The sequence below is a fragment of the Emydura macquarii genome, unplaced genomic scaffold (assembly GCF_026122565.2).
Source record: "Emydura macquarii macquarii isolate MOO-44397 ecotype Brisbane River unplaced genomic scaffold, CSIRO-AGI_Emac_v2 contig_306, whole genome shotgun sequence".
NCBI lineage: Eukaryota > Metazoa > Chordata > Testudines > Chelidae > Emydura > Emydura macquarii.
The window spans coordinates 1,606,555-1,627,890 of NW_027130443.1; the positions used below are offsets into that span (position 1 = coordinate 1,606,555).

Genomic DNA, 21,336 nt, shown 5'->3' on the forward strand with positions numbered 1-21,336 from the left:
GCGCCACCGTGGTTGAGACAACGGTTAGTCCGAGATCCTCTACTACAGCCACTGAGCAGAGGAGCCATCCTGGATCTGAAACAAGCGCCACCCAGAGGCCCTCCACGACAGCCACAGAACAGACAAGCGCCCCGGTGGTTGAAACTAGTCCGAGATCCTCTACACCAGCCAGAGATGAGACGAGCCATCCTGGAAGTGAGTCAATTGCCACACACAGGCCCTCCACAGCAGCTGCAGAACAGACAAGCGCTCCGGTGGTTGAGACAACTGTTAGTCTGAGATCCTCTACAACAGCCACTGAGCAGACGAGCCATCCTGGATCTGAAACAACCGTCACCCAGAGGCACTCTACCGCAGCCACAGAACACATGAGTGCCACAGTGGTTGAGACCACTGTTAGTCCGAGATCCTCTACAACAGCCACTGAGCAGAGGAGCCATCCTGGATCTGAAATAACCGCTACCCAGAGGCCCTCCACGACAGCCGCAGAACAGACAAGCGCCCCGGTGGTTGAAACTAGTCTGAGATCCTCTACAGCAGCCAATGAGCAGAAGAGCAATCCTGGATCTGAAAGAACCGCCACCCAGAGGCCCTCCACGACAGCTGCAGAACAGACAAGCGCTCCGGTGGCTGAGACAACTGTTAGTCCGAGATCCTCTACAACAGCCACTGAGCAGACGAGCCATCCTGGATCTGAAACAACCGTCACCCAGAGGCACTCTACCGCAGCCACAGAACACACGAGTGCCACAGTGGTTGAGACAAGTCTTAGTCCGAGATCCTCTACAACAGCCACTGAGCAGAGGAGCCGTCCTGGATCTGAAACAACCGCCACCCAGAAGCCCTCTACCACAGCCGCAGAACACACGAGCGCCCCAGTGGTTGAAACTAGTCCGAGATCCTCTACACCAGCCAGAGATGAGACGAGCCATCCTGGAAGTGAGTCAATTGCCACACACAGACCCTCCACGACAGCTCCAGAGCAGACGAGTGCCCCGGTGGTTGGGACAAGAACTACCCAGAGATCGTCTACAACAGCAACAGAGCAGGTGAGCGGCCCCATATCTCAGTCATCAGCCACACAGAGACCCTCGACGACATCCGCAGAGCACACGAGGTCCTCGGTGGTTGTGTCAACAGTTAGTCTGCGATCCTCTACAACAGCACGAGATGAGACGAGCCGTCCTGGAAGTGAGTCAACTACCACACAGGGACCCTCCACCACAGCTACAGAGAAGACGAGTGCCCCGGTGGTTGGGACAACAGCTACCCAGAGATCATCTACAACAGCCACTGAGCAGACGAGCCATCCTGGATCTGAAACAACCGTCACCAAGAAACCCTCCACGAGAGACACAGAACAGTCGAGCGCTCCGGTGGTTGAGACAACGGTTAGCCCGAGATCCTCTACAACAGCCACTGAGCAGACGAGCCATCCTGGATCTGAAATAACCGCTACCCAGAGGCCCTCCACGACAGCCGCAGAACAGACCGCCCACGAGATCCTCTACAACAGCCCCTGAGCAGACGAGCCATCCCGGATCTGAAACAACCATCACCAAGAAACCCTCCACGAGAGACACAGAACACACGAGCACTACAAACCCTACAACAGCCACTGAGCAGAGACATCCTGGATCTGACCGCCACAGAGCCCTCGACAGCCGCAGAACAGACAAGCGCCCCGGTGGTTGAGACAACTAGTCTGAGATCCTCTACAACAGCCACTGAGCCGAGATCCTGGATCTACAACAGCCACTGAGCAGACGAGCCACAGTGGTTGAGATCCCGGATACAACAGCCACTGAGCAGAGGAGCCATCCTGGACTGAAACAACTGCCACCCAGAGGCCCTCCACGACAGCTGCAGAACAGACAAGCGCTCCGGTGGTTGAGACAACTGTTAGTCGAGATCCTCTACAACAGCCACTGAGCAGACGAGCCATCCTGGATCTGAAACAACCATCACCCAGAGGCCCTCTACCACAGCCGCAGAACACACGAGCGCCACCGTGGTTGAGACAACGGTTAGTCCGAGATCCTCTACAACAGCCACTGAGCAGAGGAGCCATCCTGGATCTGAAACAAGCGCCACCCAGAGGCCCTCCACGACAGCCGCAGAACAGACAAGCGCCCCGGTGGTTGAAACTAGTCCGAGATCCTCTACACCAGCCAGAGATGAGACGAGCCATCCTGGAAGTGAGTCAATTGCCACACACAGGCCCTCCACAGCAGCTGCAGAACAGACAAGCGCTCCGGTGGTTGAGACAACTGTTAGTCTGAGATCCTCTACAACAGCCACTGAGCAGACGAGCCATCCTGGATCTGAAACAACCGTCACCCAGAGGCACTCTACCGCAGCCACAGAACACATGAGTGCCACAGTGGTTGAGACCACTGTTAGTCCGAGATCCTCTACAACAGCCACTGAGCAGAGGAGCCATCCTGGATCTGAAATAACCGCTACCCAGAGGCCCTCCACGACAGCCGCAGAACAGACAAGCGCCCCGGTGGTTGACAACTAGTCTGAGATCCTCTACAACAGCCAATGAGCAGAAGAGCAATCCTGGATCTGAAAGAACCGCCACCCAGAGGCCCTCCACGACAGCTGCAGAACAGACAAGCGCTCCGGTGGCTGAGACAACTGTTAGTCCGAGATCCTCTACAACAGCCACTGAGCAGACGAGCCATCCTGGATCTGAAACAACCGTCACCCAGAGGCACTCTACCGCAGCCACAGAACACACGAGTGCCACAGTGGTTGAGACAAGTCTTAGTCCGAGATCCTCTACAACAGCCACTGAGCAGAGGAGCCGTCCTGGATCTGAAACAACCGCCACCCAGAAGCCCTCTACCACAGCCGCAGAACACACGAGCGCCCCAGTGGTTGAAACTAGTCCGAGATCCTCTACACCAGCCAGAGATGAGACGAGCCATCCTGGAAGTGAGTCAATTGCCACACACAGACCCTCCACGACAGCTCCAGAGCAGACGAGTGCCCCGGTGGTTGGGACAAGAACTACCCAGAGATCGTCTACAACAGCAACAGAGCAGGTGAGCGGCCCCATATCTCAGTCATCAGCCACACAGAGACCCTCGACGACATCCGCAGAGCACACGAGGTCCTCGGTGGTTGTGTCAACAGTTAGTCTGCGATCCTCTACAACAGCACGAGATGAGACGAGCCGTCCTGGAAGTGAGTCAACTACCACACAGGGACCCTCCACCACAGCTACAGAGAAGACGAGTGCCCCGGTGGTTGGGACAACAGCTACCCAGAGATCATCTACAACAGCAACAGAGCAGATGAGCCATCCTGGATCTGAAACAACCGTCACCAAGAAACCCTCCACGAGAGACACAGAACAGTCGAGCGCTCCGGTGGTTGAGACAACGGTTAGACAACAGCCACCAGAGATCCTCCATGACAGCCGCAGAACAGATCGAGCGCCACGGTGGTTGAGACAACAGTTAGTCCGAGATCCTCTACAACAGCCACTGAGCAGACGAGCCATCCTGGATCTGAAACAACCGTCACCAAGAAACCCTCCACGAGAGACACAGAACAGTCGAGCCCCGGTGGTTGAGACAACGGTTAGTCCGAGATCCTCTACAACAGCCACTGAGCAGAGGAGCCATCCTGGATCTGAAACAACCGCCACCAGAAACCCTCCACGAGAGACAGAGCAGAACAGACTACATCCTGGTGGTTGAGACAACAGTTAATCCGAGATCCTCTACAACAGCCACTGAGCAGAGGAGCCATCCTGGATCTGAAACAACCGCCTCCCCCAGAGGCCCTCTACCACAGCCGCAGAGCACATGAGCGCCACAGTGGTTGAGACAACGGTTAGTCCGAGATCCTCTACTACAGCCACTGAGCAGAGGAGCCATCCTGGATCTGAAATAAGCGCCACCCAGAGGCCCTCCACGACAGCCGCAGAACAGACAAGCGCCCCGGTGGTTGAAACTAGTCCGAGATCCTCTACACCAGCCAGAGATGAGACGAGCCATCCTGGAAGTGAGTCAATTGCCACACACAGGCCCTCCACAACAGCTACAGAGCAGACTAGTGCCCCGGTGGTTGGGACAAGAACTACCCAGAGATCGTCTACAACAGCAACAGAGCAGCCATCCTGAGCCGTCCCAGATCTCTAGTCATCAGCCACACAGAGATCCTCTACAACAGCCACAGAGGAGCCATCCATCTGAAATAACCGCCACCCAGAGGCCCTCCACGACAGCCACAGAACAGACACGCACCCCGGTGGTTGAGACAACTGTTAGTCCGAGATCCTCTACAACAGCCATTGAGGAGAGGAGCCATCCTGGATCTGAAACAACCGCCACCCAGAGGCCCTCCACGACAGCCGCAGAACAGACTAGCGCTCTGGTGGTTGAGACAACGGTTAGTCCGAGATCCTCTACAACAGCCACTGAGCAGACGAGCCATCCTGGATCTGAAACAACCGTCACCCAGAGGCTCTCTACCGCAGCCACAGAACACACGAGTGCCACAGTGGTTGAAACTAGTCCAAGATCCTCTACACCAGCCAGAGATGAGACGAGCCATCCTGGAAGTGAGTCAATTGCCACACACAGACCCTCCACGACAGCTCCAGAGCAGACGAGTGCCCCGGTGGTTGGGACAAGAACTACCCAGAGATCGTCTACAACAGCAACAGAGCAGGTGAGCGGCCCCATATCTCAGTCATCAGCCACACAGAGACCCTCGACGACATCCGCAGAGCACACGACGTCCTCGGTGGTTGAGACAACAGTTAGTCTGCGATCCTCTACAACAGCACGAGATGAGATGAGCCTCCTGGAAGAGTCAACACCACACAGGGACCCTCCACCACAGCTACAGAGAAGACGAGTGCCCCGGTGGTTGGGACAACAGCTACCCAGAGATCGTCTACAACAGCAACAGAGCAGGTGAGCGGCCACATATCTCAGTCATCAGCCACCCAGAGATCCTCCAGACAGCCGCAGAACAGACGAGCGCCACGGTGGTTGAGACAACGGTTAGTCCGAGATCCTCTACAACAGCCACTGAGCAGACGAGCCATCCTGGATCTGAAACAACCGTCACCAAGAAACCCTCCACGAGAGAACACACAGAACAGTCGAAACTAGCAGATCCTCTACACCAGGAGTTGAGACAGCCACTGGAAGTTCAGTGCCACCACAATCCTCCACAACATCTGCAGAGCTGACGAGCCATCTTGGATTAAAACTACCGCCACTCAGATGCCCTCTTCTTCTGTGCACTCCACAGTGGATACCAGCAAGAGTGAGACAACCGGTAATACTAGCTATGGCGAGACAACCTCCACAACTGCTTCTCCAGAGCCGACGGCGAGCACCTCTTCCACCCAGAGCACCTTCTTGACCTCTGTCTCGCACACAGCCATTTCTGAAACCACCACCAACGAAACAACTTTGGTAACGGTGGCAAGAACTGTTTCTTCGCCTACTGCTGCAGGGCCCACCTCCGGGATCTCTAGCACAGCAATGACTTCAGAGCGAACAGCTAGTCCAGTGTCTTCTGGAACAGCTACGGCGCCTCCTCTCTCTGTGTCAACAAGTTCTTCAGCTTCCACAAGAACATCCAGCAACACTAGTCCTTTCCCATCGACCAGTCGTGCAGCTCAGACGGAGTCTAGCAGCTCAGTGAATGCCTCCACCGTCCCGCCAACTGAAATCTCAATGACCAGCAGCCATCCTGCAAACCTCACTGTTGCAAGAACCTCCAGGGGTGAGTTGCAGGATTTCTATTGAGAGCCTATTTCAGCAAGCAGGGTACGGGGCAGCAGACTGGGGCCTCAGGAGCCCGGGAATCTATTCCTGGCTCGGCCACCGACTGGCACGATAGGCCCCCCAATCTCGGTCAGGCCCTGTGCGGTGTCCGGCACGATCCCCGATCTCGGTCCCTTTCAGGTTTGTGTCCTCATTCAGTACCATTTCACTCTTTTCTCTCCTGAAATTCTAGCCACCACAGCGGAGCCCCTGAGGTGCCTGAACGGAGGGATACCCCGTGCCAACCGGTGTCACTGCCTCCCTGAATTTACAGGGGAGCTGTGCGAGACGGTGATGAATAACATCAACATGGGTGAGTTGCTCTGGCGTCCCCCAACACGCTGGGTCTGCTCGTTGGATTGTCAGATATGGAACCTGAACGCTGGAGATCTGGGGAGGGGGGAGCATTGTGCGGGAGCGGGGGCTGCTTTAGAGGGGGCATTTATCTCCGTTCTCGCTCCGCTTTAGCCCCTCACTCCTGAGAGTTTTGCTCACAGTGGAGCAAGGTCTGTCCCGTTGCAGCCTGAGCCGGGGGCAGAGTTGGCGACTCCGTTGAAAACCTGACTTAGGGGGAACTGTTGAAAGGGGCATGTCTAGTCTTGAGAAAAGACCTGAGAATAGCCTTCAAATCTGTGAAGGGCTGGTCTGAAGGGGACGGGGGTGAGTTGTTCTCCGGGGCTGCTGGACACAGGACAAGAAGCGATGGGCTAAATCTGCATCCAGGGAGATTTCGGCGGCGTGTTAGGAAACTCCTTCTAGTTCCACTCCGGGACAGGCCCCAAGGGTGGTCGTGGGGATCCCCATCGCTGGAGGGTTTTAAGAATGGGTTGGGCAAACCCCTGCCCGGGACGGTCTGGGTTTACTTGGTCCTGCCCCAGCCCTGGGGGTTGGATTTGAGGTCCTTTCCAGCCCCACGTTTCCCTGTTTCTCCGACGATGGCAGACTCCCAGCTTTCCTTTCAAAACGGAATGAAAGCAAGTCCCGGCCGTTTGGGGGAGAAGCTGGGAAATGCGGCTCAGAACAGGAACCAAGCCCAGTCTCCCGATGTTTAAAACCAGCCGCGCCCCGACACGTGGCTTTTGGATACTGGGGGCTGGCAAGGCTGTGTTTTGTTTCCTGCTTGCAGATGCCGTCGTGGCGCGCATCAACGTCACCGTGGAGGTGACCAACGTGAACTTCAGCAAAAGTATGGAGAACCCAGGCTCCGTGGAGTTCATCACCTTCAAGGGCACGTTCACCAATGCGGTGAGGGAGACGCTCAAGGCTCAGAGCCGGCGTGCTGAGATGTGGGCAAACGGGGTGCCGTGGGGGGAGAGGTGAGGGCTGGCGGGCCACTGGGGGGGGAGATCCCAGGGTCTGCAGAGGCCCTGCCCTATTGTGTGGGACTCCTGGGCGCAGGGGCCTTGGTGTGGTGCATTGCGGGAGGGTTGTGAGGAGACTGCCCAATGTGGGGGGGACGGGGCATTCTGCCGCACAGCGTCCCTGGGGCTTGGGTAAGCCGAGGTAGGACTGAGCCAGTCCATGGGGCCGGGGCATCCCGCTGGGTTGGGGGAGCTGTGGGGTGGGGCTGTGCAGAGCGAGGGTGGGGGACCAGGCGGGGGAGCGGTTTGTGTCCGCTGTGCTGAGCCTGTTCTCTCGCAGATGGATCCGATCTACAAGCAGACCGTGCCTGGGTTCCTGCAGATCGAGGTGATCCGGCTGAGGTGAGATGCGGGGACCTGGTCCCCATCCCGGTGGGCGGGGGGAGGCAGTGTCGCTCAGCCGGTGCCTCCTGACGGCTCCCCCCACCCCTCTCTCTTTCCACCCGCAGCAACGGCAGCGTCGTGGTGGAGCACCAGGTGCTCCTGAACGTGTCCTACGCCAGCTACGCCAGCACCTACCGCCAGGCCGTCACCAACGTCAGCACGCGGCTCAACGCCATCACCTGCACCAAGGGCTCGGCCAACGCTTCCCGGGGTCTGTATCCCCTCTCGTCCTCCCCCCCCCGGCCGTTCCACCAGGGCAGGCTGCCTGGCTGCCGCACCCACCCCTGGGATCCGCCCCTAGTCCCACCGGGAGCTCCGCACACCGAGCGGTCTTTTTCCCGCCGTGGCCGCGCCGGCTGCGTGCAGGACAGCGGCACGGAGGAGCCCTTAGATTAGCCCATGGATGGAGTCACTGTGGGCGGGCGCCCCAGCTCCAGAGCCGGGCTGTGTTGAGATGCAGCTTCTCTCTCGCTGTGTCCTAGGGTGGGGGGGTGCCTGCCCCGTTCCCAGCAGCGAGCTTGAGATGCTTCTGGGCCGGTGGCCGCCTTTTCTTCTCCACCTCCTTGTAGAGCATTGGAGGGAATCTTCTGCCTTTGGTCGGCTGGCCCGTCCACTGGGGTTTCCACTGGGTCACGACTGCTGGGGCGGGGGCAGGAACAGGGCCAGGGTCTGTGGCCGGTGTCTGCCGCTGTGGCTGGTTGCGTGGCCACATCCCGGAGCAGTTGGGCCAGGCGGGACGCCGTCAGGCCGGCTTTCTGCAGCGGTGCTGCCCATGGTGTTTCTCTCCCCAGGATCGACTTGTTCTTGCCCGTGGCCATGGCCGTGGCCTTAGCCGTGGCCGTGGCCGTGGCTTCTAGGCCTGTCCCCGTGGACTCTCGCGCGCCCTCCCCACAGGGAGCCGTGGGGAGATCCCTCAACCTGCCCCATCTGTCCAGCCACCTGGACCTGCTAGCGTTTCGCAGCCTGCCGCGTCTGGGTCCCGCTGTGCTAAGACCGGGAGCTCTGCAGCGTCTCGTTCTGCCCCTCGGCCTGTCTGGCACACGTTCCTCCTTCTCCCCCCCCAGGCTGAAAACAGCCGCAGTCGGGCTCCGGGCCGAGGGCATGGCTCACGGGTCTGGATCTTCTCTTTCAGCTCAGTCGGAGGAACTGTGCTTCAAAGCCAACGCGACGCGCGTCAGCCCGGTGCCCCTGGCATTGGCAGGTGAGACGCAGCCTCGCGGCGCCGTAGCAGAGCTAGAGGCTGGGAGGGGCGGCCCCCAGAATAATTCCTGGGGGAAACTCCTGGCCTTGATTGAGAAGCAGATGGAGACCCTGTCATGGCCCTGAGGAGATTGCTCCACTGGCCAGCGAGCATCGCCGGCGATGCTGTACCAGCGCCTGGCACGGAGGAGCGGGCCCGGCGGTGCCGGCCACTGGCCCACGCTTCTGGTGGCGCTGATGAGTGGCTCTTAGGAAGGCAGGTCCGGGTGTGCTGGCTGCCGCCCGGCCCCAACTTGCTGATTCAGGCACCGACCTGGCACCGTGTCCTGCAGGGCTTTGAGCACCGCGCCTCTCTGGCAGTGTCTGCGCTGCACGCTCGGCCTGGCTTGAGGGGCTCAGGGACTCGGCGTCTTGCGGCCGCGCGGGGGCGTCGGACCCGAGGAAACGTCTTTATGGAAATCACCTGCCCCTTTGCAGCAGGCCCTGGTAGTCAAACAGAGCTGGCTGGGCCCAGGACTCCCAGCCCTTAGCAGGGGCAGACCACACGCCCCGGCTCCGAGCGACGGCCGCTCCACCGTGATCGGCACGTTTGTTGCACTGGTTACTTGCCTTCAGCGTTAAAGAAGCTGCAGCAGCCCCAAGAGGCCCAGCCTCGGCTCCCGGAAAGGGGTCGCGGGCACAGTGAGGAGGAGAGAGAAGAGGGAATGGGAAACGCGGGCCGGAGATCTTAAAGCCAGAAAGGAAAACGGTGTGGGTCGTCATTTGTTTGGCATCTTCCCCGGGCGTCCCGGAGCCCCTTGTGCTCAGCTCTGCACAAAGCCAGCCGAAGAGATGGTCCCTGCCCTCAAGAGCCAGGCGAGAACGGTGCTGGGGGGAAGCTCACTGAGTCCCACGGCCCGCGAACCAGGGAGCGGCAAATACAAAACCGATACTGGGAGTGGGGGGGTGGATGGGGATCCCCTGCCAGATTAGCTGGTGGATTCCAGACCAGGATGTCTTCCTGAGGCCAGGATCTTCGCAGTTGCACTGGCTGGGAAAGGGACAGCCCAGCCCATCAAAAACGCCACGTCCCTGGGCGACAGAAATCTGCTGAACTGGGAGGAAAAGCCAGCGCTGACCTGGTCTGACTCTTCCTCCACAGACATCTGCTGGAACAACAGGGTCATCAGCCCGCCCTACCAGAAATATTTCCTGCCCCGCAATGTCTCCGGCCAGCTGATGTGCATCTCCAACTGCAGCATCCTCCACCCCGACCCCTACAGCTGCAATGATCGGGGTTACTGCTACATCCTGCTGGGGGGGCCCACCTGCTAGTGAGTGCCACGGCCCGGGGGGGAGGGGGTGGGGCGGTGTGGGGACCCCAGCTGTGGCTGGGGTCGGGCACCGGCAGGAGACTCCCACTCAGCCCCCGGTGCTGGCGGATTTATGGCCTCTGAGCCAAATACTCCCCCTTCTCTGGAGTGGCTAAAAAAGGGGAGGGGATCACAGGGGTGCAGGGCTGGTCACCCCCCTCTTCAGCATTCGCTGCCGGGGGGCAGAGGGCAACATCCGGGCCTGGGACCATCCCTTGCTGACCGGGCTCTCGGCCCGTTTCCTATGCTTCTGACACCAGAATGGCTGTAACCCACTAGACCCCTCCCATCCCAGAGCCGGGGAGAGAACCCAGGCATCCTGGCTCCCAGCCGCCCCCCTCCACCTGCTCTAACCACCAGGCCCCCTTCCCCTTTCAGAGCCAGGGAGGGAGAGAACCCAGGAGTCCTGGCTCGCAGCCTCCCCCCCGTTCTAACCCACCAGACCCCCCTTCCCATCTCACAGCCGGGGAGAGAACCCAGGCGTCCTGACTCACACACTCTCTCTCGGCAGCTGCCAGCACGCCGACTCCTACTGGTACACGGGCCCTCATTGCGAGCAGGCGGTGAGCAAGGTGGGGGTCGCGGTGGGGGTGGCGCTCGGCCTGGCCCTGTTGTTGCTGGTGATGCTTGTCCTGGCCATCTGCCTCTGCTGGCGCCGGCGCTGGAGCGCTAAGCACAGGTACGGGGAGGGGAGGACAGGTACAGAGGGGGGACCCGTCAACCCCTCGGCCCCAGAGCTCGGCCACTCAGCGCCTTTTCCCTCCCCTGAACATTTTCCTGACGATGGAGAAATTTCCCCCTTCTTCCCCCAGTCCGGATTCACAGCTCCCACGGCCTGCCAGGACCGTGGAGCCGGCCCCCCTGTATCGCCCCAGCCAGAGACCACCTCCCCCTTCATTCCCGGAGCGGATCTGCTAGAAAACCAGCCCGTCTTGCTGGGGAAATGGTCCCCAACGGCAACTTGGCCACAGGGGGAAGCCGCTCCCCGTTAATTACTGGCGCAAAAAATCAGCGCTTTATTTCCAGGCAGAATTCGCCTGGCATCGATGTATCGCGCGAGAACCTGCCTCTGCTTGGCTGTCAGCCCCCTTCTCTGGCCCTTCCATCCTCCTCAGGGCCCCTTGCCGGCCCCTCTCCAATTTCTCACCCTCCTGCTCGGACCGCGGGCTGCAGAACGAGGCCGGATCCTCTGTGGTGGGCGCCTGGTCCGAGCGCAGGAGAATCTGGGGAGCTGGGAGACTCGGGAAACGGGGGGGTTGGGGGTTTTGGGGGGCTGGGGAGCGGGGCTGCTGGACCATGTGCGCACGGGGCGGGGGCCGGGGCTTGGGGCTGACGTGGGGCATTGCTGCTCCCTCTGCAGCGTGGCGGACACGGAGGAGGAGGTGGAGAAGTGGTACGAGAACGAGGAGTGGGAGCAGAACGCGCCCCGCCAGGGAATCGCCCCCGGGAGAGCGGCCGTCCCCAGTCAGACAGGTAACGTCTGCGGCTCAGTGCGTAGCCACGGCCCCCAGCTTTGAGGTCTGGGCCCCAGTGATCCCCCCATGCTGACCTCAGCCCCCCCCTCCCATCTGGGGAGCTGGGAGTTGGGCGGGTGCATGGCGGGGTGAGGTTGGAGATTTGGGGTGCAATGGGGGGTGGGTGGGGGGTGCATGGCACAGTGAGGTTGGGGGTTTGGGGTGCAATGGGAGGCTGGTGGGGGAGCTTGGTGGGGGGTGAGGTTGGAGGTTTGGGGTGCAATGGGGAGTGGGTGGGGGGTGCATGGTGGGGTGGGGGGGTTGGGGTGCAATGGGGGGCAGGTGGGGAGGTGCATGGCGGGGGGTCAGAGGTTTAGGGTGCAATGGGGGGTAGGTGGGGAGGTGCATAGTGGGGGGTCAGAGGTTTGGGGTGCAATGGGGAGGTGGTGGGGGGTGCATGGTGGGGGGTTCAGAGGAAGCCAGGGTGCAATGGGGGATGGGGCAGGAGACGGGGCACAAGGCAGTGCCAGCCTTCGAGCTGAGGGTGGAGGAAATGTGCCCCCCAAATGGCAGCTGCTCACCCTGTTCCAGGGCCTCTTGCAGGGACCGAGGGCAGCAGCAGCAGCAGCCACGGATCCACCTCGTCCTTCCGGCCTTCCCTGGACAAAGTGGACACATCCCTACAGGTACCTGGCCAGCGCCACAGCTGGGGGGTGTGGGGCAGGGCCGGGCTTGCAGGGGGGCTGCGGGTTGGGAGTGTGGGGCACCAGCAGAGCTGGGGGGGCAGGGCCGGGCTGGCGGGGGGGGGCAGGGCCAGGCTGGCAGGGGGGCTGCGGGTCGGGAGTGTGGGGCACCAGCAGAGCTGGGGGGGCAGGGCCGGGCTGGCGGGGGGGCTGTGGGTCAGGAGTTCAGGACATCAGACTCCCCGGGTTGCCTGACCCGCGCTCACCCCTGTTCCTCAGATGCGAATCGCCCGTCCCCAGGTGACCAGTCTCTGAGCCCCGGAGGCTGCTTTGGCTGATGACATCCAGGACTGACCCCGCAGCTGTCGGAAGAGGCCGTTTCCCAGGGCCGCTGTTGCCCATGTCCCAGGCCGGCCAGTGACTCCACACCATAGAATCATAGAGATGGAAGGGACCTCAGGAGGTATCTAGTCCAACCCCCTGCTCAGGGCAGGACTAACCTCAGCTAAATAACCAGAGTCCCCCGGGGCCGGGATGCAGCCTGGACATTGCTGAGCTCCCGAGGAATCAAGCCAGCCGGGGTTGGGACCGTGCTGGTGGGAGGGGGGCGTCCCTACTGCTCTGGGATGGCGCCAGGCTTCGAGTTCTCCGTGGGGCCGGCTGGTTGGGGTGAGGGTCGTTCCTCGGTTCCCCCGCTATCCGTGCAACCCCCTGAGCCCTGGTCGCCTTGTAGGAATTTAGTTTAGTTTTAGCAGTTTAGTTTTTACTGACGTAAAGATCTGAAGATTATTTTTACTGACCCTCCGATAAACTTTTTACTGACCTCAGTAAAAATACCGCCAGCGATACAGGAGCAGCACAATCCACGCACAGGGGGTGCTCCCCCGCGCTCGTCTGCACGCCGGCTTTCGGCACCGCGTGATTATTCTCGCTACAGTTAATTGATCGATCGGGTTCTTTGGGCATGTGCAATAAGAGAAAACGGGAGATTGACCGAGTCCTGGTCAGGGGAGGTTTTCTGAGACAAGACGTGATTCTGAATGATGACAATCCATATCACAATACAAGTTGTTTTATTCCTGCCCAGTCTCACGGACATTTTCATTCATTGGCGGGGGTCTGGCCAGCGTGAAAACGGGCCGGTTTTGGGGTTGTTTTTTTTAACCGGCGGGCTGTAAATTTACGGATGGTTGTCAGCCAGCGCCTCGTTCGGGGCAGGGGAAGTCGTCTCTGGGCGTCTCAGCCCCCTGGGTCTCCTGGAACAAATTCCCCTTCTGCCTGCGTGGTGGTGCCCGGCTCAGGGTGGGGTTTTCCCAGGCCCTGGCGGCCCTGGATGGTTGCTCTCAGGCTGGTTGTTTGCACAGCGAGTTCAGCGGTTTGCTCATTGAAGAGGAAGAATGGGTGGGCCGGGAAGGTTCTGGCTGGTGCCCGGCCCCTCTGCCAGCTGCCAGGCCGACGATTTCGGGGGTGTCCTTTGGTTCCCATTGTTTCCTTTGGTTCCCATTGTTTCCTTTGCTCTGAGAGAACAGGGGTGGGGAGTGTGGGGAAAGGGGCAGGCAGGACAGGGGAACCAGGCGTCCGGGGGAAGACGCCCTGTCAGAGCAGAGCCGGGGTGAAAGGCTTCGGTGTGGTCTATTGAGGGGTGGGTGCTTCTTCTTGCAAGAGACCCCAGAGCACCCCCTGTGGGCAGATTAGACTCCCCCTCCTCAACCGGGATTTTGCTTCCCGCCTGCCCCTGGGGACTGAAAGAACGCAAGTGTAAGAAATAAAACTCAGCTGGTGGGATTCTGGGAGGGGAAATAAAGCGGGTGAGAAAATGCCAGGCGTGAGCTGATTTCCTTGCTCCCAGCCACGACTCACCCCTGATGCAGAATACGAACCCGACGGGGAGGATGACCCCTGTCCCCCCCAAATTCAAGGCAAACTCAGGGGTGAGATCCTCAGACTCAGGGGTCCAGTCTCCAGCTGCATATCCCCCCTGGATCTGGCTCACCCCTTTGCTTCGTGCCGCCCCGCCAGGGCATGGGGAGTCTGGATCCCCAAACTCGGCTGCCATGGGGCGTGCATGTCCCAGGACCTGGGCAGGGCCAGGGTCGCCCAATCTGGCCAGCCTGGGGCTGGAACATGGCTGGAGTGCCAGCTGGCAAAGAGGTATCCACACACAGCCCCATGGTCCATGTGTCCCTGCTATCATGGCCTGCGATAGCGGCCGTCAGACGGCAGCACCCGCGCCAGGGGCCGCTTCATGTGGCCCCAGGAGAAAAACAAGATTGACGAGAAAGAGCGCGAGGGAGGTGCAGGTGCAAGGGTGCGGCCTGAAGGCAAACATCTGAGTGAATAACCACGGTGACGCTGACATGCCTGCTTGGCACGGTCCCGCCGCCCACTCCTCGCCCAGCTCCGGTGGGTTCCCAGGGGGACGGGCAGCAAGCCAACGTTGCGCCAATATTTAACTAGGGTGAAAGGGACGAGTGTCTGACGCTGAGCCCGGGCAGGATATTGGAGCGGCTGCTACAGGGCTTGATTAATCAGTAATTAAAGGAGGGCGCGGTAATTGGGGCCAATCCACATGAGATTATGGCAAACAGATCCCGGGCAATGAACCGAAGCTGCTCAGCTTCGGCTGCCGAGACGACCCGTTGGGTTGCTAACGTGAGCGGGTCTTGGCGCCACGTGACATTTGGGCGAGCAGCAGTCGACGGCTGTAAAAGTAACAGGGATGAAAAGCCAGCTGCTGGCTCGGTCTCCGGCTGGAAGCAGGCGGCACGCTCGTGCAGGTGTGCTTCCACGGGGGTGGGGGGAGGGACCCACAGCCCGCGGTTCTTGGCCCTACCCAGGGCACGGAAGAAAAAATAACACCCCCTCCCTGCTAAAGTTTGCCGCTGACGCAAAGCTGGGGGGAACGGTCCCTGAGACAGTGCAGGCGGGAGCGTTGGAGGACAGGGGTGCCCACTAGGAGGGTGTGACATTCCCCCCCACCCCCGCAACCCGGACCGGTGTGTAGCTGTCACCTCAATTCTTCATTCCTGGGCCCCCGACTTACCCCACTTTGCTGTGTGAACCACCTACTCCTGGGTTGACCCACGCCCAGCCTCCTGCATGTAATCAGTCCCTCACCTAGGGAAGGAGCGCTGCTGGCCAGCCGCTCGTGGGATAGACCTCCAGCAAACGCCCCCCAGTCCCAGATGCAACCCCAGGAACTGCCGTCTTGCAAGCTCCTTTACACATGTCCATCAATTTACCAAAGAAATTGAGATGCACCAGCTCGGTCGCTCTAAGCGAGGGCTCTGCACACACTCAGTCCTAGAATCCCAGAAGATGAGGGTTGGCAGGGACCTCAGGAGGTATCTAGTCCAACCCCTGCTCAAAGCAGGACCAGCCCCAACTAAACCATCCCAGCCAGGGTTTTGTCAAGCCGGGCCTTAAAAACCTCTAAGATGGAGATTCCACCACCTCCCTAGGTAACCCATTCCAGTGCTTCACCACCTCCTAGGGAAAAACGTTTCCCTAATATCCAACCTAGATCTCCCCCCCTGCAACTTGAGACCGTTGCTCCTAGTTCTGTCATCTGCCACCACTGAGAACAGCCTAGCTCCATCCTCCCTGGAACCCCCTTTCAGGTAGTTAAAGGCCGCTATCAAATCCCCCCCCCGCATTCTTCTCTGCTGCAGACTAAACAAGCCTAGTTCCCTCAGCCTCTCCTCATAAGTCTTGTGCTCCAGCCCCTCATCATTTTTGTTGCCCTCTGCAGGACTCTCTCCAATTTCTCCACATCCTTCCTGTTGTGGGGGGGGCCGAAAACTGGACACAATACTCCAAATGCGGCCTCACTAATGCCGAATAGAGGGGAATAATCACTTCCCTTGATCTGCTGGCAATGCTCCTACTAATGCAGCCCAATATGCTATTAGCCTTCTTGGCAACCAGGGCACACTACTGACTCAGATCCAGCTTCTTATCCACTGTAACCCCAGGTCCTTTTCTGCAGAACTGCTGCCTAGCCCATCGCTCCCCAGTCTGTAGCCATGCATGGGGCGGTTTTAGATCAGACAAACAAATAAGTGCCTTGAGGACAGCCAGATTTCAAGTGACTTTAAGTCAGGTTATTGCTAAATCAGGGTGTTAATCACAAGTCAGTAAAAGGTAATGTGCTTCTTAACCTAAGATCAATACGTCAGTCTGTGTTCAGCTGACCACACAGGCTGGGTGCGATACCTCTAGCGACCAAGCCCCTTTCCCCGTGGGTAGATTCTCAGTCATTGGTGTTTCTTAGAAGACAGGGAAGAGCCCAGAGACAAAGACGCCTTCGCTTTTAACAAGTTTCCCCAATGCCCCCTGGGGTCAGGTGATCGGTTCCGTCTAGCGGGATTTCTCCCGCTTGGGACAAAGTTCTTACAGGAGCTTCGGCCAGTCCGTTGTGCCGGCCGCTGCTGGGCGTGGAAACACACAACTTTGTGTTCTTGTTCGGGCTGTGTGAGAGAGACGTGCAGCTGGGGAGATTGGCAGGGCAGTGTTTCAGCTCCGTACACACGTGTGTCATTGCAGGAAACACGCCACCCCAGTAATATTGGTCAGCGTGCCAGGGGCGTTCCAAAACTACCAGCCCTAGCACTCTCTGCATCAGCCCAGACACCGTTACACGGTAAGGGTGAAGATGAGTGACACACAGATCACAGCCTAAGGGTGTACAGCGTGTCACAGAGGTGGTGAAGCACTGGGATGGGTTACCTAGGGAGGTGGGGGAATCTCCATCCGTAGAGGTTTTTAAGGCTCGGCTTGACAAAGCCCTGGCTGGGATGATTTAGTGGGGGTTGGTCCTGCTTTGAGCAGGGGTTGGACTAGATACCTCCTGAGGTCCCTTCCCACCCTCATTGTCTATGATTTGGTGATTCTCTGACATGCTGGGATCCTGGGGCCAGGTCTGGTGCCCACGACGAGGCCAGGCTGCTGCTCCGTGGCAGAGGTGCTGTGAAAAGGGCTGAAGGGCTGCAAAAACCCACCCGCCAGGGAGAGACGCCAGCTGCTCCCTCTCCGTGGTGTCACAGCGCGACGGTGAAGGGCTGACTTGGCCCCAGACTGTCGGGCCCTACGCGGGGAGCAAAGAATTGGTTACGGGCTCTTCAGTCCGGCCGAGGAAGGGCCAACCTGAGCCGAGGGCTGGAAGGCAAGTCTGGGCCGCTTCGGGCTGGAAAGATGGCAGTGAGCGTAATTAACTCTTGGAACAATTGCCCCGGGTCGTGGCGGACTCTTCCTCAGAGAGACCAGTGCAAACTGCTGCGGCCAGCTCTGCATTTTTAAAAGGACGTGGACAGATGGGAGCGGGGGCTGGTAGGGGGCAGAAAAGCAGTTAGGGGACAACTAGAGATGAGTGGGAGACCACATCATCCAGCCCCACAAGTGCCAGCTTCTCCCACCTGCCCTGTAAGTGCCTGGGCGGTGTTGGGGGCCAGGATCGGATCCGGCAAGTCCCGTGGCCCCGCTCTTGGCCTGCTGGGAGCCAGTCTACGTCTATCTTCCGCGGCGGCAACAGGGCAGGTCCAGGCAGCATCCGGGCAGGGGCTCGGGTGACTCCAGGAGCTGGGTGTGAACCTGGGGCCCTCAAAGGAGGGAGCCTGTTACCTGCCAGCATTAGTAGGGCTGTTATCTCCTACTCCCTCAGCAGTCCCCGGGAGGAAATCACCCGGGCGTGCCGCCAGGAGTTGGAATTTGAGCCTGGGTGAGGCTGGCAGATTGGCTGAAGATGCACGAGAAGATGCTCCCGGGGCCCCTTCACCCACCCCACCCTCCCTGACGCAGGCTGTGCTTGTTGTCACAACACGGCAGACCTTGGACAGGCGGGAACAGGGTTCAGGTTCCTTGCGGTGGCTGAATGAGGACCGTCCCCCTTCCCCCTCCCCTTCCTGCTCCACTTCTCCTTGGGGCAGGGCAGGTGGCCTGATTTCCCTGGACTTTCCTGAGCATCTCGTCACGCTGCGGGGCTGAGTCTGCCCAGTCACCACACCCGCCTGGCCAGCCTCTCCGCCACGCCCCGGCAAATCCCCCTCCGGGGACGCCGGTGCCTCGCCCCACAAGACAATTGGCCAGCCCATCCGCCCCCCTCCCGGAGAATCTGACCCTTTTTTGGAGCAGCAAGAGAGTCAAGCGGTTCGGCGGAAGATGGGAGGGGTGGCACAGGATGCTGGGATCCCATGCCTGGCTTCCTCGGGCGTGGCTCTTTTCCCTCTCTCCATTTGGACAGCCCCCCCTCTTCAGGGCTATCTCACGCTGTGTCTGCGCCATGCCGGGCACCAGTTAGGGGTCTGGATGGCACCTGGCACTGGGGGGGGGTTGATCTCAGTGGGGGACCTGGGGATGTCCAAGTACGGGCTATAGTAATCACAGCTGGCGGCAGAAGAGGGAGCCATGCGGGCTAGAAACGAGGGGCCCGTGTTTAACAGGTGGGCGAATTAACAGCCAGGACAATTTGCCAGGGGCTGCGGTCGTTGCTCCGTCACGTGGAGTCTTAAAAAGCCAGGATGGACGGCTCCGTCTAGCAGACGCACATTGGCACAGCCAGAAGTGGACTCAAAGTCCACCCCCTTCATGGCACGACCGAGAGATTTCCTGGAGCCGTGGGCCGTGTCCTGTGAGCGGGTCGGAGCTGGGTTCGCCAGCCATAAAACCCTCTGAGTCTGAGCCAGGACCCGGGCCCGGGCCAGCGGGCCTCCACGTGGGACTGCACTGGGCCTCGGCTCTGCGGGGCAGTCCAGGCTCCCCGAAGGAGCAGGCGTCGCTGAGCAAACCTTACCCCAAAGGCCACGCACGTGCCTGCCTTCTCCGCCCTGCTTCTTCCAAATGGTCAGCCGGCGCCAGGGGGTAACTCATACTGAGTGGTGGAGAGCCTCCGGGCCAGCCCCTCCCTGCACGGAGCCCATCCCTGGCGGGCGTTTGTCCAGCCTGGCTGTAAAACCCTCCCGTGACGGGTTCCCGTGGCGCTAGACAGCGTTTTCTAACGTCCCACCGAACTTGTCCCTGCTCCGTGTCATGTCCGTTCTCCTAGTCCTGCCTTCTGGGGACCCCACGGCACAGGCCCGGCTCATTTCACCTCCCCTCCCAGCTCCGTTTCTCACCCTCGGATGGTTTTTGTCGTTATCCTCTGAACTCTCTCCGGTTTGTCCCCATCTCCCCTAAAGACATTACCCCACTCGACATTGTGCAGGACAATGGGGCATCCAGCTGCCACGCCTGGCAGTGCGCCCCCAGAATGAGATTAGCCTTTTTCATTTTCTTTTTGCAACGGCATCGCGTTGTTGACCCGTATTCAATTTGTGAGCCGCTCTGCTCCCCCAGTGCCTTTCCCACAGTAAGCCCGCCCGGCCCGGGAGTCCCCCGGCTTTGGTGCGGTGCCTTGGATTTTTCCTGCCCAAGGGATGTACTTGGCACTTGTCTTTACTGAATTTCGGCTGGTTGATTTCAGCCCAGTTGTCTAATTAATCTACATACAGGTAAATGGATGAATAAACTCACCAGACTAATCAGCCGAGACCCAGAGACAGACCTGTATTCTATCTATCTATCTATCTATCTAACTATCTATCTATGTATCTATCTATCTATCTATCCCCATATGCCCCATCTATCTATCTAGTCTGCTTTTCTCTCTCTGCCACTATCCCACTCTTTGTGCTGTCTTTGGGATGGGCGAGCCCTAGAAGAACACACGCTATTGCCCTAATCACATCAATGACTCGGAGAGCGCCGGCCTCTTTCCTCCCTAGATGTGAGTAAGCCCCTAAGCTCCTGCATTCCTCTGCACCTACCTCCTTCCTTGTTCCTGGGGCTGGTTGGCAAAATTCCTAGTACACAACTGTCATGCCCTTTGGCTAGGCGTTGGTTGTCTCTGTCCTAGCTCTCCAGCATCCTTGAGGGAACCTCGCAGCATCTGATCACAAGGACAAAGGTCTGTGTGTGGCTGCTGATAGTCCCCGTGTCGTGTTCTTTTGGCTCAGTGTCGAAGCAGCTGTGGACAGGTGAGCGTGGCTCCCCCACCCCTGGTCCTGAGATTGGCCCCACCCGTGCTGTCTCTCAGGTCTGCGCCTCGGGACGCCCTTTCTCTGGACTGCATCGAGGGCTGCCCCCCCGGCTGCACCATTTCTCCGGGCTGCACCGAAGGCTTCGGCGGGGCAGGATGAAGAAATTTACCACCCTCCTTTTCCTCTTCCACTTTGCCTCCTCAGGGATTTCAACAGGTAAGCAGGGCTCAGTCCCAGGTGGGTCGAGTTAGCGGCCGGGCACTGTTGGGCTGTTTGGCTTCTAATTTCAGAATGTGGAGGGGCTCCCACTGATCTTCCAGACACGTCTCAGGGCAGGGCAAAGCCGCGTGGCCCTTTCCACAGCTCTCCTTGCAAGCGCCTTTGCTGGATCTGGGTTTAAGTAAACTGCGGCGCGATCCTCGTCTCCCACGTCATTCCCAGAGCATAGCGATTAGAAAAACATCCCAATGGAGCATCTGCCACAATCCTGGTAAATGGGGCCCGGGTGTTAAAAACTGACACCTCGCTTCCAGTCTGAATTCGTGGGGCACCCGCTTCCGGCCCTTGGATCGCGTGAGGACTTCCTCCGCTAGACTGAGGCACCCGTTGTTAAACATTTGCTCCCCATGGCGGTTGTCATGCGCCGAGCCCAGCGCCCCCTTCGCCTTCTCTTTGTTAAGCTAAACGGCTGGAGTTCCTGGAGCTCAGGGCAGGTATTCTCACCCTTTTGCTTTTCTCGTGGCTCTTCTCTGACCCCTCTATAATGTATCCACCTCCTTCTTGAACTGGGGGCAGCGGAACTGGAGGCAAGATTCCCGCAGCACCAAGGGCAGAGGTAAAGTCTCCTCTTTGCTCCGAGTGGCGTTAGCCTTTTCGTTCACGCTCATTTTCAGCTGATGAGCCACCACACCTCACAACGCTTTTCCCGAGTCACTGTTTCCCAGGACAGAGTTCCCCTCCACCCCCGCTCCTCCCATCCTCTTTGTTTCCAGAGTGTCCATTTCATTTTAACCATCTTCAAATGCATTTTGTTTGCTTGCACTCAGTTTACCAAGTGGTCCCGAGTGCTCTGTATCGGTGATCCGTCCT

General features: G+C 59.3%; 1 protein-coding gene across 1 annotated transcript in view; it reads left to right on the forward strand.

Annotated features, from left to right (window-relative positions):
- Positions 1-21,336, forward strand: part of LOC137162263 (pneumococcal serine-rich repeat protein-like) — a 74,366-nt gene that overhangs the window by 14,182 nt on the left and 38,848 nt on the right. Inside the window, exons 6-17 of the mRNA XM_067561882.1 lie at positions 5,281-5,447; positions 5,943-6,114; positions 6,928-7,046; positions 7,443-7,504; positions 7,612-7,761; positions 8,338-8,499; positions 8,611-8,747; positions 9,888-10,059; positions 10,610-10,777; positions 11,459-11,571; positions 12,156-12,238; positions 20,304-20,463. Coding sequence (XP_067417983.1) covers positions 5,281-5,447; positions 5,943-6,114; positions 6,928-7,046; positions 7,443-7,504; positions 7,612-7,761; positions 8,338-8,499; positions 8,611-8,747; positions 9,888-10,059; positions 10,610-10,777; positions 11,459-11,571; positions 12,156-12,238; positions 20,304-20,463 — 1,665 coding nt within the window. The remainder of the gene's footprint in view (positions 1-5,280; positions 5,448-5,942; positions 6,115-6,927; positions 7,047-7,442; positions 7,505-7,611; positions 7,762-8,337; positions 8,500-8,610; positions 8,748-9,887; positions 10,060-10,609; positions 10,778-11,458; positions 11,572-12,155; positions 12,239-20,303; positions 20,464-21,336) is intronic.